At 42.2% G+C, this 27,856-nt stretch overlaps 1 protein-coding gene and 1 non-coding gene across 7 annotated transcripts in view; one reads left to right on the top strand and one right to left on the bottom strand.

Moving 5' to 3' along the window:
- Positions 1–16,335, bottom strand: part of MTMR3 (myotubularin related protein 3) — a 143,405-nt gene extending 127,070 nt beyond the window's left edge. For 2 of the 6 annotated variants that reach the window (XM_030914145.1, XM_030914143.1), the window contains exon 1: positions 16,106–16,335. In XM_030914145.1, coding sequence (XP_030770005.1) covers positions 16,106–16,120 — 15 coding nt within the window. In that variant the 5' untranslated portion in view covers positions 16,121–16,335. The remainder of the gene's footprint in view (positions 1–16,105) is intronic. The other 4 variants (XM_010359513.2, XM_030914146.1, XM_030914144.1 and 1 more) reach the window with 3 other exon arrangements.
- Positions 166–268, top strand: LOC115892977. Its single transcript, XR_004052942.1, has one exon. It is a non-coding gene; the product is annotated as a U6 spliceosomal RNA (small nuclear RNA).
- Positions 16,336–27,856: the final 11,521 nt, after the last annotated feature.

Consider the following 27,856-nt stretch of genomic DNA (forward strand, 5'->3'; position numbering starts at 1 on the left):
TCATAAACTGAACACAACCACGAAATCACGACCCATATCAAGACACAGAACATTACCAGCACACCTACAATCTCCCACTCTCACAACCAAAGATAACCATTATTCTGATTTCCATTCTCATCTGTTAGTTTTGTCCGTTTTCCAAGCTTTACAGAAATGGAGTGCTCGCTTCAGCAGCAAATATACTAAAATTGGAACAATACAGAGAAGATTAGCATGGACCCTGCACAAGAATGACATGCAAATTGGTGAGGCTTTCCATCTTTCCTAATTATTACAGTGGTATTATTTAATATCCAAAAAACGATCAATATGAAGAATGGGATGAACTAATCAATACTGTGATTGAAGACAACAGCATTATTTGGGAAACTAAAGACAAAATAACTAGAAAACTATTAAAACTGTTAAAGGAGTCAATTTGCTACTTAAGGAATAAACATATACTCTATTCACAATAAAATATACTATATACTATGGAATTAAAATTACATTTCTGGTGGGGCACAATGGCTCACGTCTATAATCCCAGCACTCTGGGAGGCCAAGGTGGGAGGATCACTGGGGCTCAGGAGTTCAAGACCAGCATGGGCAACATAGCAAAATTTCCAGAATAGGACTAACTCCATGTGTAGCATCTACATGTGGACAAGTATGAGTGTTTCTTGATTTAATAACCCAAGTGTCATCTCCATGAATGCATGTATACAACTTTGTTGGACTGAAGGCTCCTCATCTCAACCCCACTGGAGGTAAACGCTATAAATGTAAGTAATTCAAGAAAGTCTCATCCAAATTAACTCATGTAAAACAAAAACAAGAAACATTTGCCCCATCAAGGTAATGTTATAAAATGTGTAACTACTGTCTTTATCAGTGACTCACTTATAAAGTAGATCTGAACTATGGATTACTACTACTTACTTTCATTTAAAAAAAAAAAAACCGGTATAAGATATTTTTGTAAATTTTCTTTACCCAAAGGTTCGCTGCAGCCATAAAAAAGAACAAAATCATGCCCTTTGCACCAACATGATGCAGCTGGAGATCATCATTCTAAACTAAACAATGGGTAAACATGGACATAAACATGGGAAAAACAGATACAGGGAACTAACAGAGAGGAGGGGATGGGAAGGCATGAGGTTCAAAACTACCTACTAGGGGCTGGGTATGGTGGCTCACACCTATAATCCCAGCACTTTGGGAGGCTGAGGTGGGTGGATCACTTGAGTCCAGGAGTTCGAGGCAACCTGGGTAACAGGGCAAAACCCAGTCTCTACAAAAAATACAAAAATTAGCAGGGCATGGTGGCGCACCACTGTAGTCTCAGCTACCCAGGAGGCTGAGCTGGGAGGATGGACTGAGCCCGAGAGGTCAAAACTGCAGTGACCAGTGATCGCAACACCGCACTCCAGCCTGAGGGACAGAGACCTACCCTGTCTCAGAAAACTTAAAACTATCTAGTGGGTGCTATGCTTACTACCTGGGTGACGGGGTCAATTGTACCCCAAACTTCATGCAATATACCCATGCAACAAACCTGCGCACTATTATTATTGGGAGAAAAAGAGCTAATTTAGAACAACATATGTAGCTTGACCCAATTTGAGGAAAAAGTTTACCTTTGTATATTTGTTGAAAACAACTATCAATAAAGGACTAAAATTGGGTACTATTCATTCATATGAATACTACACAGCTATTAAAATTAATGAAGTAAGGCAAGTGCAGTGGCTCACACTTATTATCTCAGCTACTCGAGAGGCTGAGGCTCGAGAATCACTTGAACCTGGGAGACGGAAGTTGCAGTGAGCCAAGATTGCGCCACTGCACTACAGCCTGGGTGACAGAGCAAGATTCTGTTTCAAAAAATAATAATAATAATACACATATATCGACATGTCATTTTTCAAATTATAGAAAGTATGTACTAAAATATCACATAAATTTGAAACACAATACTACATAAAATGTATATAGATATTTGTAAGAAGAATATAAGTGCATGAGCTAAAAAGATAAATAACTTCTGCATAAGAAAATAGGATCTAAGAGGATGACAAAATGGACTGCAACTGTATGCATATTTTAATTTTTAAAAACTAATATAGGCCAGGCACAGTGGCTCACCCCTGTAATCCCAGCACTTTGGGGGGCCAAGATCACTTGAGGTCAGTTCAAGACCAGCCTGGCCAACATAGTGAAACCTTGTCTCTACCAAAAATACAAAAATTAGCTGGGTGTAGTGAGGAGCTCCTGTAATCCCAGCTACTCAAAAGGCGGAGGCACAAGAATCACTTGAACCTGAGAGACGGAGGGTGCAGTGAGCAGTGACTGCGCCACTGCACTCTAGCCTGGCAACGGAGCGAGACTCCAAGGAAAGGAAAGGAAAGGAAAGGAAAAAGGAAAGGAAAAGAAGGAAGGGAGGGAGGAAGGAGGGAGAGGGAGAGAGAGAGAGAGAAAGAAAGAAAGAGAAAGAAAGAAAGGAAAAGAAAGAAAGAAAAAGAAAGAAAGAGAAAGAAAGAAAAGAGAGAGAAAGAGAAAGAAAGGAAGGAAGGAAAAGAGAGAAAGAAAGAGAGAGAGGAGGAAGGAAGGAAGGAAGGAAGGAAGGAAGGAAGGAAGGAAGGAAGGAAGGAAGGAAAGAAGGAAGGAAGGAAAAGAAACCTACTGAATTAATACATGGTGTTTGTTAAATTATTCTCCATATTTTTCTAAATTTTTTAAATATTTAAATTTTACTTTAAAAAAATAAGCCAAGGTTGTGGAATTCAGAGACAGACAGGCTTTGTAGATTCTATATGGGATTTGTGTGTGTGTGTGTGTGTGTGTGTGTGACAAGCCTGTTATTCTGTACTATAAAATTTCTAAATAAAAAAAAAAAATCATATTATTAGGTTGGTGCAAACGTAATTGCAGTTTTTGCACTGTTGAAATTTGCCATTTGGTACTGGAATACACTCTTGAATAAATGTGGTTATGTTATACACCACTTGAATGCACACTTCTTGCCATTTTTTACTAATAACGTATTTTTTACTTTTTTTTTTTAAGACTACGGAAATTATGTTAGACAAAAAGCAAATTCAAATGATTTTCTTGAGTTCAAAATGGGTCATAAAGCAGTGGAGACAACTCACAACATCAACTACACATTTGGCCCAGAAACTGTGCACTGGTGGTTCAAGAAGTGTCGCAAAGGAGATGAGAGCCTTGAAGATGAGGAGTGTCGTGGCCAGCCAGAAGTTGGCAATGACCAGTTGAGAGCAATCATCGAAGCTGATCCTCTTACAACTACACGAGAAATTGCCAAAGAACTCAATGTCGACCTTCTACGCTTGTTTGGCAATTGAAGCCAATTGGAAAGGTGAAAACGTTTTTTTGTTTGTTTGTTTTTTGTTTTTTTTGAGATGAAGTCTTACTCTGTCGCCTAGGCTGGAGTGCAGTGGGTGCAATCTGGGGTCACTGCAACCTCTACTTCCCGGGTTCAAGTGATTCTCCTGCCTCAGCCTCCCTAGTTGCTGGGATTACAGGCGCTCGCCACCATGCCCAACTAATTTTTGTATTTTTAGTAGTGATGGGGTTTCACCACATTTTCCAGGCTGGTCTTGAACTCCTGGCCTCAAGTGATCTGCCCACCTCGGCCTCCCCAAGTGCTGGGGTTATAGGCGTGAGCTACCATGCCCGGCCAAAAGGTGAAAAAGATTGATAAGCGGGTGCCTCATGAGCTGACCAAAAATTTTTAAAATCGTCATTTTGAAATGTTGTCTTCTCTTAGTCTATGTAACAACGACGAACCATTTCTTGGTTGGATTGTGCAACAAAAAGTGGATTTTATAGGACAACAGTGATGACCAGCTAAGTGGCTGGACTGAGAAGATGCTCCAAAGCACTTCCCAAAGCCGAACTTGCACCAAATAGAGGTCATGGTCACTGTTTGGTGGTCTGCTCCTGGTCTGATCCACTACAGCTTTCTGAATCCCGGTAAAACCAACACATCTGAGAAGTACGCTCAGCAAACTGATAAGATGCACCAAGAACTTCAATGCCTGCAGCCAACACTGATACACAGAAAGGGTTCAATTCTTCTCCCCGACAACACATTGCACAACCAACATTTCAAAAGTTGAATTGGGCTACCAAGTTTTGCCTCATCCACTATATTCAATTGACCACTCGCCAACTGACTACCATTTTTCCAAGCATCTAGAAAATTTTTTGCAGGGAAAATGCTTCCACAACCAGCAGGATACAGAAAATGCTTTCCAAAAGTTCATCAAATCCCAAAGCACGGATTTTTAAACTACAAGAATAAACAAACTTGTTTCTCATCGCCAAAAATGTGTTGACTGTAATGGTTCCTATTTTGATAAATAAAGATCTGTTTGGGCCTAGTTATAATGATTTAAAATTCACAATCCAAAACCACGATTGATTTTACACCAACCTAACAGTACCTACATTTATTATCTCAACTGCTCTTCAAATTTTTTTTTTTTTTTTTTTTTTTGAGACAGAGTCTCCCTCTGTCACTCAGACTGGAGGGCAGTGGCACTATCTTGGCTCACTGCAACCTCCACCTCCCAAGTTCAAGTGATTATCCTGCCTCAGTCTCCTGAGTAGCTGGGATTACAGATGCCCACCACAACACCCTGTTAATTTTTTTTATTTTTAGTAGAGATGGGGTTTCGCCATGTTGGCCAGGCTGGTCTCGAACTCCTGACCTCATCTGCCCACCTTGGCCTCCCAAAGTGCTGGGATTATAGGCACAAGCCACCGTGTCCAGCCTAATCTTACTCTTTAAAAGAATAAAGTAAGGGCAGATAATAACAAATGTCTTTACCCAGAAATCTAACCTTTTTGAATGATGTTCTCCATTCACAGAAGCATTTAAAACACAAGTGTGCAGTAAACTAATAGCAAAAGCCAACAAGATCTAATCACTTAAACTCTAGAGGATATATGACACAGCTCTTCCTAAAATATCACCAGATGACTATATAAACTTAGAACGGCTCAACTCCCAGCTGTATATTAACACCAAAACTCCAATAAGCCTATACTGTCATAATAAAAATCATTTGCCTAAATATCTTCCAACTCATATTAGATGTATTAATATAAACCACATCCCGTTTGAATTGCTACAACTCCACTTGATATTTAAAACACACCACACACATAACATACACAGACACACACACACACACACACACACGAATACAACTTGGGAGTTTGGGCTGAGTTCTGTGTTTACAGAGTTCATAGAAACTGATTTTTCTTTCTTTTTTTTTTTTTTTGTATTTTTTTGTATTTTTTTTTTTTTTTAGTAGAGACGGGGTTTCACCGTGTTAGCCAGGATGGTCTCGATCTCCTGACCTTGTGATCCGCCCATCTCGGCCTCCCAAAGTGCTGGGATTACAGGCTTGAGCCACCGCGCCCGGCCTGAAACTGATTTTTCTTAAAGTGTCTTTCATAATTCTCAATCTTATTAAGAAGAAAGAAACTAGATGGCTCAGTCCTCTTGTGTTTAATTGTGATCAAATCCCAGAATGTCTTTAGTCATAGCGGATTTCACAATGATAAAGTTCAAATCAGTTTACCTGCCCCATTCCTCCCATACTACTTCCTATAACTGCCACTCCTCTTAGGAACTGGAGCCAGTTAACCACCCACTTTCTCAATGGTGACTGCGACATAAACCTTCACAAGACATCCAATGAAAAATAAAGACTTTAAAACAGCAGTTTTTGGCTGAGCATGGTGGCTCACACCTGTAATCCCAACACTTTGGAAGGCCAAGACGGGCGGATCACCTGAGGTCAGGAATTCAAGACCAGCCTGGCCAACATGGCAAAATCCCACCTCTACTAAAAAATACAAAAAAATCAGCTGGCTGTGCTGGCTTGTGCCTGTAGTCTCAGCTACTTGGGAGGCTGAGACACGAGAATCACTTGAACCCAGGAGGCGGAGGTTGCAGTGAACTAAGATCACGCCACTGCACTTCAGCCTGGGTGACAGAATGAGACTCCATCTTAAAAAATAAAAAATAAAATAAAACAGCAGTTTTTCCTACTTATAAAAGTAATACATGCTCACTGTAGAAAAATGGGAAACTCTAAAAGAAAAGCAAAAAAGCCACATTATCCCACCAAGACAGAAATTAATCACTACTAATACTTCCATTCATGGCCATCCAGGGTATCTTCTGTATATAGAAGTGTCTTAGTCCATTTAACAAACAGGATTGTAAGTACTGCAGAACAAGGGGGAAGTAACATACCAGTTCTTTGGAAGACTAATTTCCTTCGGTGTAAAGAAGTTACACTTACAGTTGAGTAAGTCAACTATATGTACAGGAAACTAGAGAGAATGACAAAGGTGAGGGGAATCATACCTGCTCTTTTTCATTCACTCACAGCAAACCATGGAGTCCATGTTTTGGGAACCATTATGTATGCAAAGGCCAACAAATGAGTATGTTTCCTTTATAAATAGCAGCCTACTAAATAAACAAATACATACATACATACATACATACAAACAAATACACAGTCTTGCCACAGGAGTTACACACACAGTGAAAGGAATGACATTAAGAGTATTTTTTTGTCACCATGAAAGTATCTTAAGAGAAAGTAAAGGGATATGTGAAACATTGATCTAAAATTCATGACCTCTTCCACAAAAATATTTTCTGTGCACGTAAGATGAAGGAACAATCTCACTACGGAAAACTTAACTGTTGGTTTTACAATACTATAACTTATTTACATGCGTAAACAAATATGCAGGAGTTTAAACAGTTAGTCCATAAATATTGATAGCTTACTCTGTACCAGGCAATGTATTAACTGCTAGGAAGTAAAGGAGAGAACAGCCACCAATCCTATTTCTGCACAACTTTCAGTCTACTTCTTGAAATATGATGTCAAACACTAAGCATGTGGCCTCCAGCAATTCCCAACAGTCCTGATTAAATGATGATCTCAAATCCTTATGATGATCTAAGAAGACATATGCAAAAGTAGCTTATAAATCATGTTACCTAAAGTAAAAAGAGATATGTAGCCTTTTGTGCAAAGCACTGTATATAGCAATCATCTTCCATATAAATTATCTCATTTCTTTTAACTGGCAAAAAAATAATCACTCAAGTTGCTTAATACAATCTCTTTTCACAGTCTCGAAGATTTTAATATTATCTTTCTCTGCCAATGACCCATATGAAATAACTGAAATTAATTTCCCCATTTTTTTCTAATACAAAAAGCCTTGTTTTCTGATTTCATAACTTATAGGGGTTGGGGGACAGGCAGCCACAGATCAAAAGCAACTTACTCTAACTCAAGAAAAAAGTTATCTTTTAATCTAAGCATCATCATGGAAAGTTTTTTATAGGCTCGGGCTAATCCAAATAGAGTTAGTGACAGGTTAATTGTGGTACTTTAAAAGCAAAGGAGAGCAAGTAGCAATTATTCATCCCTTCACTCAGTCTCTAGGACCTAACCTCTTATAAAACAGGGAGATATATATTATAGCCAAACTGCTTTCCAAAAAACATAATTTTTTAAAATATGTTCTACACAATATTAATTCTTCATATCTAAAAGAAATAGGTTACTTACATTGCTTCTTATCCTACGATTTGTCCTTTTCAAATTCAGCCACCTCAACAATGCAAAAAGTATCGAACTGATGCTTTAAATTTATTTTTGCCCTTATTGCAGATATGACTCTCAAGAGCATGGGACTTTTATTTTTCTTTTTTTTTTTGAGACAGAGTCTCACTCTGTCACCCAGGCTGAAGTGCAGTGGTGCAATCTCAGCTCACTGCAACCTTCGCCTCCCAGGTTCAAGAGATTATCCTGCCTCAGCCTCCCAAGTAGCTGGAACTACAGGCACGTGCCACCACGCCCGGCTAATTTTTTGTATTTTTAGTAGAGACGGGTTTCACCGTGTTAGCCAGGATGGTCCGATCTCCTGACCTCATGATCTGCCCGCCTCGGCCTCCCAAAGTGCTGGGATTATAGGCGTGGGCCACCATGCCCGGCCTAGTATGGGACATTTTAAAGGCATTCAAGATCCAACTAAACTGGACCATCTGCAAAACCAGTGAAATACCCAAAAACAAGCATCTATAAATGCCCAATATTAAACCTTAAGAGTCTAAAGCAGCCGGGCGCGGTGGCTCAAGCCTGTAATCCCAGCACTTTGGGAGGCCAAGACGGGCGGATCACGAGGTCAGGAGATCGAGATCATCCTGCTCACACGGTGAAACACCGTCTCTACTAAAAATACCAAAAACTAGCCGGGCGAGGTGGCGGGTGCCTGTAGTCCCAGCTACTCGGGAGGCTGAGGCAGGAGAATGGCATGAACCCGGGAGGCGGAGCTTGCAGTGAGCTGAGATCCGGCCACTGCACTCCAGCCTGGGCGACAGAGCAAGACTCCGTCTCAAAAAAAAAAAAAAAAAAAAAGAGTCTAAAGCAGTAGTACACAAAGCAAATATAACATATCTCCAGGAGATCGGGCACAGTGGCTCACACCTGTAATCCCAGCATTTTGGGAGGCCAAGGCAGGCAGATCACTTGAGGTCAGGAGTTCCAGACCAGCCTGGCCAACTTGGCAAAATCCCATCTCTCTATTAAAAAATACAAAAATTAGCCAGGCATGGTGGCACACACCTGTAATCCCAACTACTCAAGTGGCTGAGGCACAAGAATCACTTCACCCCAGCAGGCAGAGGTTGCAGTGAGCCAAGGTCGCACCACTGCACACCAGCCTGGGTAACGGAGAAAGACTCTTGTCTCAAAAATATATATATATGTTATATATCATACATACACATACATATTACATACACACATATGTATTATATATACATATATATTATATATACATACAGTATATATACATATATGTTATACATATATTATATACACATATATTACATATACATATATTATATATACACACACACATACACCTCCAGGAGTAACCAAGACACCCCAGGGTAAAAAAGCAAAATATCTGAACTTTATTCTTAATTATCAACCTTGTTAATTTTTTGTTTGTATTTTATAAAGTCCACAATAATCAGTTACTATACATATATTATTTGTAAATTAAATATCTAAGGATTAAGAATTGATGCTCAATTTTTCTTCTCTTTTCTCAAAGCAACAACACGAAGTCGTATCTTTTTTTTTTTTCTGACTTCATTCTTCCCATCCCATCATTTTTTTTTTTAAAGAGACAGGGTCTCACTATGTTGCCCAGGCTGGAATACAGTGGCTATATTCATAAGCACAATCACAGTGAACTTTAGCCTTGAACTCCTTGCCTCAAACATTCTCTGGCCTCAGCCAACTAAGTAGCTGGGACCACAGGACCATGTACCACACCTGCTTAATGCTCAAAATTTTTTAGTGATGGGGTAAGCAACCAAAAAGTTTGAAGACCGCTGGTCTACATCACTCCCTTGCACTGAACTTTCATTTTTATCAGCTCTCTCCCAAGAGTTAAGCTATGGAAGGAAGTCCTGATGCTGAAAAAGAAACAGAAGAAAAACTGTTTCAAACTACTTTAAACTCCCAACAACAAGCTAAAGATGACAAATCACTAGCAAGAATATATGGAATTGAATACTAATATGCTGTTGATGGGAATTTCATATAGACATCCTATCTAAAGGGCATCTTGAGTATATCCAAATTTAAAACACACATATCCTTTAACCTAATAATCTCACTTTTTTTTTTTTTTGAGACTGAGTCTCACTCTGTCACCCAGGCTGGATGGAGTGCAGTAGCTTAATCTCGGCTCACTGAAACCTCCGCCTCCTGGGTTCAAGTGATTCTCTGTGCCTCAGCCTTCCAAGTAGCTGGAATTAAAGATGCCCGCCGCCACACCCAACTAATTTTTGTATTTTTAGTAGAGACAGGGTTTCACCATGTTGGCCGGCCTGGTCTTGAACTGCTGACCTCAGGTGATCCACCTGCCCTGGCCTCCCAAAATGCTGGAATTACATGCATGAGCCACTACACCTGGCTAATAAACCCACTTTTAAGAATTTATCCTGGCCCAGGCGCAGTGGCTCAGGCCTGTAATCCCAGCACTTTGGGAGGCAGAGGCGGGCAGATCATGAGGTCAGGAGATCGAGACCATCCTGGCCAACATGGTGAAACCCTATCTCTACTAAAAATACAAAAAATTAGCCAGGCGTGGTGGCGCATGCCTGTACGCCCAGCTTCTCAGGAGGATGAGGCAGGAAAATCACTTGAACCTGGGAGGCAGAGGCTGCAGTGGGCCAAGATCACACCACTGCACTCCAGCCTGGGCAACAGAGTGAGACTCTGTCTCAAAAAAAAAAAAAAAAAAAGAATTTATCCTAAGGAAATAATAGGACAATTCAATGTCCAAACAAGTTCATCACAGTATTGCTTTAAGAGAAAAACTGACAATATCCATTAACAACACAGAACTGCTATAAACTATGACGCATCCATATTATAAAAACTACATGTTCATTAAGGGAATATCAATTTTACATGGAAAGTTGTTCTTTAATTATTTCAATAGGTATGTATAATAAAAAAAATAAAAATACCGAACATTACATCCAGATGGGATTACAGGTCATCTCTACTTTTTTTTAAAAACATGAAAACTGTTCTGGGCCGGGCACAGTGGCTCACGCCTGTAATACCACCACTTTGGGAGGCCAAGGCAGGCGGATCACCTGAGGTCAGGAGTTGGAAATCAGCCTGGCCAACATGGTGAAACCCTGTCTCTACTAAAAATACAAAAATTAGCCAGGCGTGGTGGCAGGTACCTGTAATCCCAGCTACTCGGGAGGCGGAGGCAGCAGAATTGCTGGAACCCAGGAGGCTGAGGTTACAGTGAGCTGAGATCACGCCACTGCATTCCAGCCTGGGTGACAGAGCGAGACTTCATCTAAAAAAAAAAAAGTTTTATAGCTTTCATAACAAATAATTTCATTTTGAAATTTAAAATGATATTAAGTTAAAACTCCAAATTATTGTACTATATCACTTCCAAAACTCTTTTATAAACACTCTGTCTTCCCATGTCATTTGTGGAATCAGTCTAAACAATTAAATATTTGGTTTATCTCATGGAAAAATGATAGGCATAGAATAAATAACAACCCTATTTCAAGTTAACCATCTTGTCTTTATACCAATTCTTGCCAGTTACGTCATGATTTATCAACACACTTATAATTTCTTTATATTTTGCCAGAGTATAAATTCATGAATAATTCTGAAAACTAAATAAATTTCTATTTCTCTTCCGCAACTAAGTTACAAAAGTATTAACGACCTCGGGAAGCTGAGGCAGGGAGTATCGCTTGAACCCAGGAGGCGGAGGTTACAGTGAGCCAACATTGCGCCATTGCACTCCAGCCTGGGCAACAGAGCGAGACTCTGTCTCAAAAAAAAAAAAAAAGGGAAAAAAAAGTCTTAACTACTAAAGAAATTAGATTTAGACCCCAGATAAGTGAAATCAGAAAAGCTTGCTACCATCTGTCATACCAGAATCATTCTGAGTATCTGTAGTTATCAGCATCAAGACAATACCTCTGTGTCTATATTTACTTTTACTTTATGCAACGTACTGATATATTCTCCTTCTGAAAATGCTTTTTTAAATAAGTACATTGATTTCATTACCCTATGACACTGCCACCTGTTACTTAAAAACACAGCCTTAAAACTTTACACAGAATGTACTAAACTCCTTGCTCCTACCACCTTCTACCACTGCTCCAACATAAGAAAACAGGTGAAAGCCAGCCAAGTCTATTCCAAGTACAGACTTTGGCATAAATGTGAGACACCCAGGTTCCTCTGATGTCCCAGCAACATTGTGACTGTTCCGACTGGCAGACAGGATACATGTGCTGAAAGGTTTCTCCAGTCAGAGTACAGAAGCAGATAATGGTAAATTCTGAACTTGATAATACGGACTAGGTTTACCACTGCTCCACGAGCCAATTCTTCCAAGGCATAAAATAGGATTCTAATACAATATGATTCTAATACCAGCCCCTTACATTTTTAGAATACTTTTCATATACGCAATTCTGTTTGATCCTCCCCGGCAGTCTGTTAGAAAAGTAGAGAATTTGCTCTTCTTCCTTTCACTAATGAGGGAATTGGAGCTCAGAGGGGTTATGTAGCTTGCCAGAAACAACATGGCTAATGAAGAGTAACAACCCAGGCTTGAACCCAAGATTTACTATCTACCCACTTTCATGCTACAATTTTCATTTTTAATATCTGATACAAATACGAACTTAAAAGGTATATTGTTTCTAGATACAAAAGCAAAGATGAAAGCATATCAGTATTGATATCATAAAATTAAGATTAAAAATAGCAATGACAAGTTAATAACTTTGGTAGCCTCTAAAGTTACTGGGAGTCCTAGTTCAACCCACTATGAATCTGATATCATCTTATATCTTAAATCAATGTTACACTGATTATAAATTTATATATATATTCACCACAGAAAATTACAGAATTGGGTGGTAAGAAACAGCTAGCTATATAAATTGCACAAACTCCCCCCAAACCATTCTCAAGTCTTGTGACTTCACACTAACTTATGAAGTTCCCAATGTAAAACCCGATTTGATTTCAACACTAAGCGAATTACAACAGCATAAGCATGTTCTTTCTACATAACACTTGCAACATACATTCAATTTCCGAAGCACTTTTGGACAATGTCTAAAATCCATAAGCTAAAAGCAGAACTCAACACAGAATCTTGTTTCTTTTAAATAAGAAAGGTTCGTCTACCTATATGAGATGAATACCAAATAACATAATTAGAAATTATTAAAAATTTGCAGAATCAGGTTAGAGAAACCACTTGAGGTCAAAGACTATAGGCCCTTAATTGTATAGATGGGAAAAACTGATGCCCAGAGAAGTTAAGTGACATTCCCAACAGCAACAAATGACACAGATGGAATCAGAATATATGTCTGTCAGTCCAGAACTTCCCATTATTCTATACTACCTCCGCATTTACTGTGCTCTTAAAAAAGTCACTAATATCTAAAACACTTAAGACCCACTAAGACTCAAAAACTAGGGGACACAATAATGTTCACGACAGTCTTTAGAAAACAATTTCTTAAAGGAATCTCAAAAATTCCAAACAACAAGCACTGAAAGCTGGCTCTTTATTTTCATTTTCCTTCCTATCCAGAGCCCTACTTGATCAAAAACTGACTCTTTAATCCATTGCAAAATATTAAGTAGCTTTTAATAACTAACACTGCTATAAACCACCATAACTGTTCTTTTTTCCATATCAATACTATTCACTTACTGAAAAAATATCTGAGGGCACAGAATATGCTGATAACTGCACTGGGTACTGGGGACACCAGGGAACAAAACAGACAAGGCCTCTGGCTCTTCTAATGGACAGCTGAGTGCAACTCTAAAAATACTACTCTATGATTTGACAGGATATTTACCAAAGTCCTTCACTACTCTACACAACTATAACATTTTCTTCGACCTCTTCCAAACTTGTAAGAACCTTCACCACACCCCCCTCTAAAACATGAATACTTCCTTTGGTAACAGCATTCCACTTTACTGAAGAAGGTGTGAACGTGTTAACTAGAACTATAGCAGATTTTTAAACTGACTTTACCACTCCTCATGGCCTGCGGCAAATTTCAAGAAGTTTTCACAATCCACAGTAACCATTCCTGGTTCACAACTCTGGTCTCAAATGACTGCTAACACACCCATCCTACCCTCCACTAGAAATCTGAGTCAGACGGTTTAGGAGCAACCATGATGGTGGGAAGCATCTTCAGGGGACCCCTTTATGAGCCAGAAGCTGACTTACTCCCTCTCCTTCCCTGCTTATTTCCTCTGAATTCTTCAATATGTCTCTGGGTACAGTATATCTCCAATTAATCAGTATCTAATTTTATCAAATGTGTTCCTAATAACCTGTGCACAAATTAACTTTTGCCAACAAATCTGTTTCCCCAACATAAATCCATTATATTTTAAGAGATGCTCAATTTGCATCTCTTTTTCTCATGCTTCCCTTCTTCTCCACCTCTTAAATTCTTACAGCTCTATAAACAAAAGCACCCTGAGAAGTCATAATTAATGGGACGTCTTTGGAATACCCAACCTAAAGCAAAAGTTCACATGCCTTACTGACCAGAATCATTCACGGAGCTTTGTAAGGATAGATTCCCAGGCTCTATCCTCAGAGATTTTTAATTCACCAGGTCCTGCATGAATTCGAGGAATGTAGGTAGTCCATAATATTTCTAATGACCAGCCTTAAACTAGACAACCACTGAAGAACCTGGCCTATGAGCTGAGAAACTCAGGTTCCTTCACGGCTGGCCATTAATGACAAGCGGGATTGTACCACTGTGCTGGTCACTTGAAGTTCTCTGAGTCACCTGAAAATGAGGGAGTAATTGGAGCCAACAGAGGTCTTCATAGGCAGCCAATCTAAAATTCTAGAATCCTCCAAATTTAATATCACATACTATACTGGGTTTACTCAAAACAGTGTCATTCTGGCTCGGGGCGGTGGCTCACGCCTTTAATCCCAATACTTTGGAAGGCCAAGGCAAGCGAATCACTTGAGGTCAGGAGTTCCACACCAGACTGGCCAACATGGTGAAATCCCCATCTCTACTAAAAATACAAAAATTAACCGGCTGTGGTGGCGCACAATTGTAATCCCAGCTACTTGGGAGGCTGAGGTGGGAGGATTGCTAGAACCCGGGAGGCGGAGGTTGCAGTGAGCAGAGATCGCACTACTGCACTCCGGCCTGGGCGGGAGAGCAAAGATTCCGTCTTAAAAAAAAAAAGAAAGAAAGAAAGAAAAAAAAGGTGTCATTCTGTAAACTCTTCTAGCCTACCCATGTCATAGGCCCTATAAAGGGAAGACTTTCTGCATGCCATCAATGTCTCCTGTCCTACTGAACCGCCCTGAATCTGAAAGGGGAAGGTCTCCACCACCACTCCATGGACAAATCACAAACATTTGACATTAAAAAAAAAAATTCATGTCCTGTAATTCAACCCAGGCCTCTCATGGCATTATCATTCACATATGAGAAAGCTGAACCTCAACTAGAAAAGTACATGGTTTTGGGGTTTTGTTTTGTTTGTCTAGCTTGTGGAAAAGTAGATGTCAGAAAACAAAGGGGATGTCAAGATGCTATAACTGTAAGAATTTAGGCCTGGGTCTGGAAAGGACATTTGAACATCAATATGTAATAGTAATCCATGTCCAAAACTCACAAGTGAGATTATCAAACTCCAGGGGAGTCTATTAATGTGGCCATAAAATCTACCCCATAATTTTGACATAAGTTTTCCAGCCCAAAATACAACGGACAATATCATCTTATGGGTCCGGAAATGCCATACATAAAGCAAAATTTCTACCGGGGAAATAACACTGTAATCATTTGTGGAGCAGTCTCACCAGTGTTCCCTGAGTTAGGCCAACCGCCCCCAACCATCCTTCCCACCTAAGTACTACCAGGTCAGGAGGATGCCCTGTTGCATGATCAGGCGGTCACTCCCTTCCACAAGGCCCAGGCCCGTACAGTTCGCCCCGGGGCTCCCATGGCCCCCGACCTCCAGTATCCGGCAACGATGGACCGCCACAGACCCGGCAGGGGGCGAAGGGCGCACATCCACCTCCCAGGAGTCCGTGGGAATAACCCCGGGCGCTCCGAGGCTACGTCCCACACCCAGAGCCGCACGGGCCCATCCCCACCAGGTCTGGGAAGGCAGCCCGAGCCCAGGACCCCGCCTCCCCCGCACCTAGGGTCCGGGCCGTGCTCGGCCGCTGAGCTCCCATTCCCACTCCCACACCCAGCGCCTCCCCCTGGCGGCGACGGCCGCCGGGGACGCCCCTCCCCGGGCCCCGCACGCAGTCCCCAGCCCTCCCAGGGCGCTGCCTCCTCAGAGGGTGACAGCCGCCTGGCCGGGGCCGAGGCCGGCCCCTCCTCCAGCTCTTCCTCACCCCCCGAGGAGACGGAGGACGGGGATGGGGCTCTTACCGGGCAGCAGGACATGGCGAGGCCCGCCACGGCACAGTCTTCTCCTCCGCCACCCCAGCAGGCTCCCTGACAGGGCCGGCGCGGGGTAGCGCCTGAGCCGCTGAGACGTCTAGTCCGGCTGCTACTACTCCGCCGCTGCCGCCGCCTTCTCACAACCACAACAACATGGCGGCAGCGGCCACACAGAGCGCGCTCCCGACGCCGAGCCGGGCGACGACCGGGGACGCGCGCGCACGCTAGGGCGCTGAGCCCGGTGTCCGGGAAAGGGGGCGGGTCTCCGCCGGTTGGACGGGGGCGGGGCCTGGACAGGTGGTCACGCCCCAGGAGATGGGCGAGGCTGCAGCCCAGACTAATACCCGCAGCTGGGGAGAGGCTCGCGAAAAAGCCTAGCGGAGGAAGAATGGCTCGACAGATGGGAAATGGGTGGAGGAAAAGAGATGACAAAAAAAATCTGGAAGAAAACCAAAGGTGGTCCTACAGATTTTTAGGAGACGTCTTTTCCATGCTCTGTAACCCTGGGCAAGACATGGCTCTCTACTTACCAGAAAAATAGAACAATAGTGGTATCTTCCACCTGCAATTATGGTCAGGATAAAATCAGTTTAATATAATGCAAGTAAATATAGTGTTTTAGAAGTTGTATTCAGAATACAATTTTTTGTTTGTTTGTTTTGTTTTGTTTTGAGACAGAGTCTGGCTCTGTCGCCCAGTGGCATCTCGGCTCACTGCAACCTCTGTCTCCTAGGCTCAAGCGATCCTCCCACCTCAGCCTCCTGAGTAGCTGGGACTACAGATTCACGTCATGCCCGGCTAATTTTTGTATTTTTTGTAGAGACGAGGTTTCTGCCATTTCGTCCAGACTGGTCTCAAACTCCTGGGCTCAAGCAATCCACCTATCTCAGCCTCCCAAAGCGCTGGGATTACAGGCATGAACCACCGCACCCTGTCCAGAATACAATTTCAAACTGATTCAACTTCAGCTCCTAATCAAAAGCTCAGCGGGAAGAAGTAAATTTTCAAACAAAATAAAAAACAACCCCCCCCCCCCAAAAATTGTAACCTACCCACACTAGCCTGCAGAATTCCACAAACCAGGATTGCATTACTGTAGGCCCTAACAGATTCACCTCCTCTGAGTTGCCTTTTAACATTCTACCCTTGACTTTTCTGTAAACTGTCTGGGGGAACTAGTCAAATGAAATCTATTCCTGCATCTGTTGTAAACTTTTTCCACAGCACTTTCTGAAATTTATTTTCAATGTTCATTGTCTTTTTACTCCACTAGAATGTAAAAGCTACTTGAAGACAAGGATCTTGTCTTGTTTGTCACTGTTTTCCCAGCACCTAGAATTGTGCAGTGTAAGTAGTAGGCAGTCCAATTTCTTGATTAACTAACAGCTGACTGGGCGCGGGGGCTCACGCCTGTAATCCCAGCACTTTGGGAGGCCGAGGTGGGTGGATCACCTGAGCTCAGGTGTTCAATACCAGCCTGGCCAACATGGTAAAACCCTGGATCTACTAAAAATACAAAAGTTAGTCGGGCATGGTGGCAGGAGCCTGTAATCCCAGCTACTTGGGAGGCTGAGGCAGGAGAATAACTTGAACCTAGGAGGTGGAGGTTGCGGTGAGCCGAGATTGCGCCACCACACTCCAGCCTGGGCAACAGAGCAAGACTCCGTCTCAAAAAACAAAACTAACAGCTAACATTTATTCATACAACTCATCTAATTGAATCTTCGCAACTTTAATAGGTAGATGCCATTATCTCCATGTTACAGATGAAGAAAGTGACGCACAGAATAAGTTGCACGTATTGAAACAAAATTCAAACCCAGCAGACCAAAAAAAAAAAAAAAAACCACTATGCTTTCACCCACCCAGCTGTACTGCCCAGTGCATGACACAGTAGCCTGAAATAAAATCTCAAGTAAGAAATTACTTTAGGCCAGACGCAGTGGCTCATGCCTGAAATCCCAGCACTTTAAGAGGCCAAGGCAGGTGGATTGCTTGAGCTCAGGAGTTCGAGACCAGTCTAGGCAACATGGCGAAATCCCATCTCTACAAAAAATACCAAAAAACTGGTGAGGTGTGGCGGTGCGCGCCTGTAGTCCCAGCTATTTGAGAGGCTGAGGGGGAGAATGGCTTGAGCCTGGGAGGCAGAGGTTGTGGCGAGCCCTGATTGTGCCGCTGCACTCCAACCTGGGTGTCAGAGCGAGAAAAAAGAACAAAATAAATTACTTTGAATTAAAAGCTTGGAAAGCCCTTGCTTTACTACCAGAAAAACCGGTATGCTTCCTGCTTTTCGGTAACTGTTATGCTGCTGATTGTGTCTCTCTTTTCACTCTGGCTTCCAGAAAGCCCAGGGCTAAATGTGAAGCTCAGCAATGACCTCTTCTTAGCCCTTAAGGTCCACTCCTGCCTTAACTTTGCACCTTTATTTATATGTGGCTCTCCTTATATGACTGTAGGCTTTATGGAATGGGAGAAGAAACAGTAAATGCATAAAATTGATGAATGACTTAAAGTTTTTTATTTTATTTTATTTTTGAGACAGAGTTTCACTCTTGTTGCCCAGGCTGGAGTATAATGGCGGGAACTCGGCTCCCTGCAACCTCTGCCTCCCGGGTTCAACCGACTCTCCTGCCTCAGCCTCCCGAGTAGCTGGGATTACAGGCATGCGCCACCACACCAGGCCAATTTTTTGTATTTTTAGCAGGGATGGGGTTTCTCCATGTTGGTCAGACTGGTCTCGAACTCCCGACCTCAGGTGATCTGCCCATCTCGGCCTCCCAAAGTGCTGGGATTACAGGTATGAGCTACAGCGCCCGGCCTGTTTTTATTTTTATATTTTATTTTATTTTCAGACAAGTTCTCACTCTGTTGCCCAGGCTGGAGTGTAGTGGCTCGATCTCTGCTCACTGTAACCTCTACCTCCTGGGGCTCGAGCCATCCTCCCACCTCAGCCCCTTGAGAAGCTGGGACTACAGGCGTGCTCCACCACACCTGGCTAATTTTTGTACTTTACATAGAGACAGGGGTTGGGGGCGGTGTCTCACTATGTTCCCCAGGCTGGTCTCAAACCCCTGAGTTCAAACGATCCATCTGCCTCCGCCACCCAAAGTGCTGGGATTACAGGGGAGAGACGCAGCGCCCAGCCTTAAACTTTAAAAATTAAGGGGGAAAAAAAAAAGGACTTTCCAACGTGTTTTTTCCCATTGTTTAATAAGCTAACGTTCTCATCAGCCGCCAAGCACCTCCTGCAGGGAAATTCCCCTAACTAGTCATCTGCTCAGGGAAAGGCCATAGGGTGAAGTGCCACAGGTTTGTGGCCTCTGATTGGACTGAAGCTAGCACCTGACTCCAGGACAGCCCACCCATAGGCTACCTAGCTCCCAGTGAGATAGTACAGGGCAAAGAGTTCTGCCAATAGGCAGTCAGCATCCACTCAGCCAATCCCACAGCTCCCCAGGAATTCACAGTGGGAGAGGGAGATGGCATGTAATTTTGGCCTCTTTTTAGACAGAATGTCATCGTGTTTGCCTTTTAATCTGGGCTAAGTAATCTTCAATTGAATTTTCAACCAGTATTTGGGACATGGGAGGAATTTCTCTATGCCCATGAAATCACCGTATTTGCACCTTCTCGTTTTCATAATAGCTAACGTGAATTGGAGTGAGTGGCTATTCGCAGACCAGGTATTAGCACACTACAGCCTCCAAATTCTGGGCTCTAGCAACTCTCCTGCCTCGGCTTCCCTACTGGGTCTAGAGGTATTCACAACTGCAGCTGACTGGATTGAACCTTTCAATTGTGGCGGGCGCTATGTGAACACTTTACATGTATCTAATGTAATCTTAGGCCAGGCGGTGGCTCACACCTGTAATCCCGGCACTTTGGGAGACTGAGGCGGGCAGATCACCTAAGGTCAGGAGTTCAAGACCAGCCTGGCCAACATGGTGAAACCCCATCTCTACTAAAAATACAAAAATTAGCCGGGCATGGTGGCAGGTGCCCGTAATCCCAGCTACTAGGGAGGAAAATTGCTTACTCGGGAAAATTCCTTGAACCCGGGAGGCAGAGGTTGCAGTAAGCCAAGGTGGCGTCTCTCAAAAAATAAATAAAATAAAATTTAAAGATAATGTAATCTTTACAACAACACTATAGGAAGGTATTGTTACTGCCCTCCATTTGACACATAAGGAAGTGTAAAGGTCAGGATTTGAAACCAGACAATTTGATTCCAAGTGCATGCTTGTCAACTTCATTACAATACCTCATCCCCACTGCTGCCCACCTGCTTACCTTTAAGGCAGACTTTAGTAAATTATTTATAAATAAGAAAGAGAAAACTGCAGCATGGCCTTGAAAACTCACCTCAAGAAGAAGGGCCTAAGGAGACACAACAGAAAGAAAGCTGGTCTGTGTCTAAAGACTTAAATTTGATTCTTGGCGCCTCCACATATCTGCTTCTCATTTCCCTTTTCTATGCGTCGGTTTCCTCATCGCCTTGTAGGGTGGTAACCACTAACCTACTTACCTCATAGAAGCATGTTGGCCGGTCTCCGTGGCTCACGCCTGTAATCCCAGCACCTTGGGAAGCCGAGGCAGGTGGATCATGAGGTCAGGAGATCGAGACCATCCTGGCCAATATGGTGAAACCCCGTCTCTACTAAAAATAAAAAAATTAGCCGGGTGTGGTGGCACACGCCTGTAGTCCCAGCTACTCAGGAGGCTGAGGCAGGAGAATCGCTTGAACCCAGGAGGCAGAAGTTACAGTGAGCCGAGATCATGCCACTGCACCCCAGCCTGGTGACAGAGCGAGACTCCATCTCAAAAAATAAAAGAAAAGAAAAAAGAAACATGTTAGGGTTCTTTGAGGTAATGGGTTTGAGAACATTTTATATTTTATTTAAAGCCAAATCAGTGGACAGGTTCCTTGTGTGCTTTGGCTGAAGACAGAGCCCCAGCTTTGTGCACTGGGTCAAGGAAAGAGGGGAACCAACCCTGGCTTTATCTTGCTGCCCTATTTCTCATGTGAGGTCCTCTACCCGCCTGACCTTGTCCTCCTCCTCCTGCTGTCCTTTCAGCCTTGCTCCCCCTCCTATCTTCAAAGCTGAAAATGTTCTTCCAGCTTCACCGGGACTCTGAAATAGCCTAAGACAGATTAAAAGGCTGATTGGGGGTTGGAGGCTTCCTGAAGTCATATAGGGCCCCTGGAAGGCAGGGGTCCCTCAGCCTCCCAAAATGCAGACTTCCCAACACTGGGTAATACTGCTTAACTCTAAATGTCACTGATTTCAGTGAGCACTTTGCATGAATTAGCCCATAATCTCTTCAGCGTCTCCTTCATCTCCCAATCCAGCGAAGCAGACAGAAGTAACTGTGGTTTTCAGACTTTGAGGAACAATCTGCCATGGGTCAGACAGAAATTAGAGTTGAATCATGTCGCTGTGATTCAACATCTCCTGGGATTTTCCAAACACCATACTGCAACCCTGCTGTAGGAGAGGGTAATTTCAACTCTGATTGAGCCTAGAGCAGGGATTCTCAAAGCATAGTCCACAGGTCCCTGGAGGTTCCTGAGACTTTTTCAGGGTTCTAGTTGGGTCAAAATTATTTTCATAGGCCAGGAGTGGTGGCTCACACCTATAATCCCAGCACTTTGGGAGGCCGAGGCAGGCGGATCACCTGAGGTCAGGAGTTTGAGACCAGCCTAGCCAATATAGTGAAGCACCATCTCTACTAAAAATACAAAAATTAGCTGGGCATGGTGGCGGGTGCGTGTAATCCCAGCTACTCATGAGGCTGAGGCAGGAGAATCGCTTGAATCTGGGAGGCGGAGGTTGCAGTGAGCCAAAATCGCACTACTACACTCCAGCCTGGGCGACAGAGTAAGACTCCATCTCTAAATAAATAAATAAATAAAATTAAAACTATTTTAATAATAATACCAAGAAATTATTTGCCTTTTTACTGTGTTGACATTTGCACCAATAGTGCAAAAGCAGTGGTAGTAAAATTGGTGACACTTTATCACAAATCAAGGCAGTGATATGATATGTACTAGTAGCCATTGTACTCTTCACCAACATACACTAGTAGTAAACAAAATGGCAGTTTCACTTAAGAAAATCACTGATGAAGCAGTAAAAAAATTGTGTTTTATTGTCTCTATATATTTGAATACAAGTCTTTTTACTATTCTGTGTAATGGATTGGAAATTACACATAAAGCACTTTTTTCACTTTTTAAATTGAGGTGAAATTCACATAATATGAAATTAATCATTTCAAGTGGACAATTCAGTGACATTTTGTGCTTTCACAATGTTATGCAACCACTACTTCTGTCCCATTCCAAAACATTTTCATCACTCTAAAATAAAACCCTCTACCTATTAAGCACTTATTTCCCACACACATAAAGCATGTTTACTATGTACAGAAGTAGGACAGTGGTCTCAAAGAAAAACACTTTTGCAATTGTTTGAGTTGCAACATGAACTAGCCTCTTTTTTAAGGAAATACCATTTTTACTTGAAAGAATGGTTAACATGTTACTCAGATTTCGGGGTTTGGCAGATATTTTCTCAAAAATATAGGAAGTAGGTTTGTCATATCTAGTAAGACAGCTAATAGTATTTGTTGTCAATGATAAAATTCAAGCTTACTTATAATTTTGGAAAACTTAAATGTCCCACCATGAGCTTGACAGCCTCCCAATATACCTTCCCAATACATCTGCTGAGACAGTTGGTGATATTAGCAAAATGAATATTTTATATCATATAATGAAATGTGCCAACATTTGAAAGAGCTACATAGTGAACCAATATTTTCCATATGACCAATGCATGATATTATTGGGCATGGCAGTGCACAACTGTAATCCCAGCTACTCAGGAGGCTGGGGCAGGAGAATCACTTGAACTCAGGAGGCAGAGGTTGCAGTGAGCCAAGATCGTGCCACTGCACTCCAACCTGGGTGAGAGAGTGAGACTCTGTCTCAAAAAAAATAAAGAAAGAAAAAAGGATAAGGTAGACCAATGGATTTTAGTGTATGAAAAATTCATTGATATGAATTTTTTTTTAATTTTTTTATTTTTTTTTTTTTTTTTGAGATGGAGTCTCGCTCTGTTGCCCAGGCTGGAGTGCAGTGGCACAATCTTGGCTCACTGCAAGCTCCGCCTCCTGGGTTCACGCCATTCTGCTGCCTCAGCCTCCCGAGTAGCTAGGACTACAGGCACCCGCCACCATGCCTGGCTAATTTTTTGTATTTTTAGTAGAGACGGGGTTTCACCATGTTAGCCAGGATGGTCTCGATCTCCTGACCTCGTGATCTGCCTGTCTCGGCCTCCCAAAGCAGATATGAATTTATGCAAGTAAACTTTAAGAAACTATTACCTGCCAACTTTTGGTGTAGTATCAAGAAAGAATATGCGCAATGAACTGAAATGTATAAGTCTGCATTTTCTTCATGTACTTCAACCAAATCAAATTGCCCCAGACTAAATGCAGAAGCAGATACGAGAATGCAGAATTCTTCCATTGTCAGACTTTAATGAAGATTGCAAACATGTTAAAAACAATGCCATTCTTCTCATGAAATTTTTTGTTTGAGAAAATATAGATTTTTTCCATAAAAATATGTCTTTTATGTTAACATGTCATAGATTTACAATGATATTTTTAAAATAGCGTCATTTTTTAACTATTAGCAAACCAAATTCAACAGCACATTAACAAGATCATTCACCATGATCAAGTGGGATTTATCCCCGGGATGCAAGGATGGTTCAACGTACACAAATCTATAAATGTAATACACCACATTAACAGAGTGAAGGACAAAACCATCCCATCATCTCAATAGATACAGAAAGGGCACTTGACAAAATTCAACATCCTTTCATGATAAAACTCCCAACAAATTAGGTATAGGAGAAATGTATCCCAACATAATAAAGGCCATATATAACAAGCCCATAGCTAATATCATACTCAAAGGTACAAAGCTGAAAACTTTTCCTCTAAGATCAGGAATAAGATAAGGACCTCCACTCTCACCACTTCTTTTTTTTTTTTTTTTTTTTGAGACGGAGTTTTGCTCTCGTTGCCCAGGCTGGAGTGCAATGGCGCGATCTCAGCTCACTGCAACCTCCGCCTCCCAGGTTCAAGCAATTCTCCTGCCTCAGCCTCCCGAGTAGGTGGGATTACAGACATGCACCACCGTGCCCAGCTAATTTTGTATTTTTAGTAGAGACAGAGTTTCTCCATGTTGAGGCTGGTCTTGAACTCCTGAGCTCAGGTGATCCACCCGCCTCAGCTTCCCAAAGTGCTGGGATTACAGGCGTGAGCCACTGCGCCCAGCTCACCACTTCTATTCAATATAGTACAGGAAATCCTAGCCGGAGCAATTAGGCAAGAGAAAGAAATAAAAGGCATCCAAATCAGAAGGGAAGACATTAAATAGTCTCTGTTTATGGACAACATGATCATATGTATGGAAACCCCTAAAGACTCCACCAGAAAACCATTAGAACTAATAAACAAATTCAGTTAAGTTTCGGGATGGAAAATCAGCACACAAAGATTAGTAGCATTTCTGTATACTAACAACATAACAACTAATTATCCAAAAAAGGAATCAAGAAAACAATTCCATTCACAATAGCTACCAAAAAAAAAAACTTAGGAATAAATTTAACCAAGGCGGTAAAAGATCTGTACACTAAAAACTATAAAACACTGATGAAAGAAACTGAAGAAGGCAAATGAACGGAAAGATATCCCTTGTTTATGGATTGAGAGAATTGATATTGTTAAAACATCCATACTATCCAAAACAGTCTACAGATTCAATACTAGCCTATCAAAATTCCAATGACAATTTTCACAGACATTTTTTTAAAATTCTAAAATTCTTATGAACCACAAAAGACTGAAAAGGCAAATCTGTCTTGAACAAAAAGAACAAAGCCAGAGGTATCACACTATCTGATTTCAAAATAACAAAGCTATAGTAATCAAAATATCATGGTGCTGGCATAAAAACAGACATACAAACCAATGGAACAGAACAGAGAGGCCACAAGTAAATCCAGATATTTACAGTCAATTGATTTTCAACAAGGATGACAACTACACAATGGAGAAAAGACAATCTCTTCAATAAATGAAGCTCGGAAAAACTATATTCACATGCAGAAGAATGAAATTAGACCTTCATCTCACACCATACACAAACATCAACTCAAAATGGATTAAAGACTTAAATATATGACCTGAAATTAAAACTACTAGAAGAAAACATAAAAGCTTCATAACATTGGTCTGAGAAATGGTTTTTTGCGGCCGGGCGCGGTGGCTCAAGCCTGTAATCCCAGCACTTTGGGAGGCCGAGACGGGCGGATCACGAGGTCAGGAGATCGAGACCATCCTGGCTAATGCGGTGAAACCCCGTCTCTACTAAAAATACAAAAAACTAGCCGGGCGAGGTGGCGGGCGCCTGTAGTCCCAGCTACTCGGGTGGCTGAGGCAGGAGAATGGCGTGAACCCGGGAGGCGGAGCTTGCAGTGAGCTGAGATCCGGCCACCGCACTCCAGCCTGGATGACAGAGCAAGACTCCGTCTCAAAAAAAAAAAAAAGAAAGAAAGAAATGGTTTTTTGCATATGACTCCAAAAGCACAGGCAACAAAAGCAAAAATAGACAAATGGGACTACATCAAACTAAAAAGCTTCTGCCCAGCAAAGAAAACAACAGAGTAATGAGATAACCTATGGAATGGGAGAATATGTAGCAAACTGTACATCTGACTAGGGGTCAATATACAAAATGTATAAAGAACTCAATAGTAAGCAAATAAATAATCCTACTGAAAAAAATGGGCAAAAGATCTGAATAGGCATTTCTCAAAAGAAGGCATACAAATAGCCAACAGGCGTATGAAAAACTGTTGAAGGTTACTAATCATCAGGGAAATGCAAATTAAAACCACAATGAGATATCACATAACACTTGTAAAAATGGCTATTATCAAAGAGATGAAGACTGACCCTGTGGCATGCCTGTAGTCCTAGCTACTTGGGAGGGTGAGGCAAGAGGATTGCTTGAGACCAGGAGTTTGAGACCAGCCTGGACAACATGGTGAACCCCATCTCTACAAAATAATACAAAAGTTAGCTGAAGTGGTGGCAGATGCCTGCAGTCCCAGCTACTTGGGAGGCTGAGTGAGAGGATCACTTGGGCCCAGGAGGTCAAGGTTGCAGTGAGCTATGAGTATGCCACAGCACTCCAACCTGGGTTACAGAGTGAGACCTTCTCTCCAAAAAATAAAAAAGTAAGAGAGAGAAATAAAAGTAGGAAGTAAATATTAGTATAAATGTGCTAAGCAAATTATGTCAAAAATTCACGAGGATGATACCCAAATAACTGGACATTGGGAAATAAATAGTGTTTGATTGAGCTTTTGATGTCACCATTTATTTCTTTACGGGTGATCTTCATCTGGAAAATGGATTAATGTGGGAGTTAAATCAGTTAACACAAGTACAATAGTACAATAGGACTCAGTAGATGTGGGTGCCATCATTCCCCCAGAAAGAGGCACCCTGCTGTCCAGTGTCAGGGAGGCTTTGCTGCAATGGGAGGTAAGAGGCTTGGGTTACTGACCCAGCTGAGCCACTGACTCACTGTCTGATCTGACCACACCTTCAGGACCTCAGTTTTATCATCCAGATAATGACAGGGTAGAATGTCATCCTCTCCTTGGAGCCTCCTGGTTCTACCAACCATCCTTTGATTAAAGGATCAGCCTCGCCTGGTTTGATTATTGCATCAGGGAGCCACAGAATTGCAACTGGAAACAACTCAAGAGCTCCAAACGTGTCTCCCTGCCTCACTGCATGAATGAAGAACTGAGGGCCAGAGAGGGTAAGCAACTCGCTTGGCCATTCTGGGAGAGGAAGTCGGCAGGTTCTGCCCCAGTATCCAGTGGGGAAATGAGAGCGCTTCCTCTTCATTTTGAAAAATGACTTAAGTATTTGGTGGTTTAGGCACCACCTACCTTAACAAATACCCCAAAATTCTGCTGCGGATACAAGTCCCACTTCAGCTGGAAAAAATCAATGCCATAGGTTTGGGAACACTGTGGTAACCGGGTTGATGGATCACTTTGCGTTACAAACTAAATCTACCTTTAAAAGGTCAGAGCCCCCTCTGAATTTCCCCAGGTAAGATAGAGAAGATGAAATTGGAAAGAACGGGTTAGAAAGGTATTGGAGGGTGAGTGGGGGGTGGCTTCCCTCCTTCTCCTCTCCATTTGACCTCCGTGTCTCCTCTCTCTCCTTTCCCTCCCCTCTCCAATGTAAGACAACACACCTCTCTCAGTGCCCAATGTGCTGCGCCCAAAGCTTCCCTGCAGCCTGGGCCAACTTACCAGCTACAAATAGAACAAGAACCCACTGAAAATAGCTCCTCCTCCCTTCTGCCCAGAACTTCCAATTGCTCACTAAGACACCCTGCCCCACACCGAGCAAGCTCCAAGCAGAGAACTGGGGTTGAGGGACACCAAGGTCATAATTAGGGGACCATCTCAGGAACAACAGTCCCAATAACAGCTGACTCTATTATAAAGTACTAGGTCAGTGCCAGCGCCACTGCAAGAGCCTGGCTTTAGTTCCCTGCCACCCAATGAGGAAGCTCCTGGCTATTAACCTCACCATGCAGATGAAACTGAGAGGTGAGGAACT

This window comes from Rhinopithecus roxellana, chromosome 13 (genome assembly GCF_007565055.1).
Source record: "Rhinopithecus roxellana isolate Shanxi Qingling chromosome 13, ASM756505v1, whole genome shotgun sequence".
Lineage (NCBI taxonomy): Eukaryota > Metazoa > Chordata > Mammalia > Primates > Cercopithecidae > Rhinopithecus > Rhinopithecus roxellana.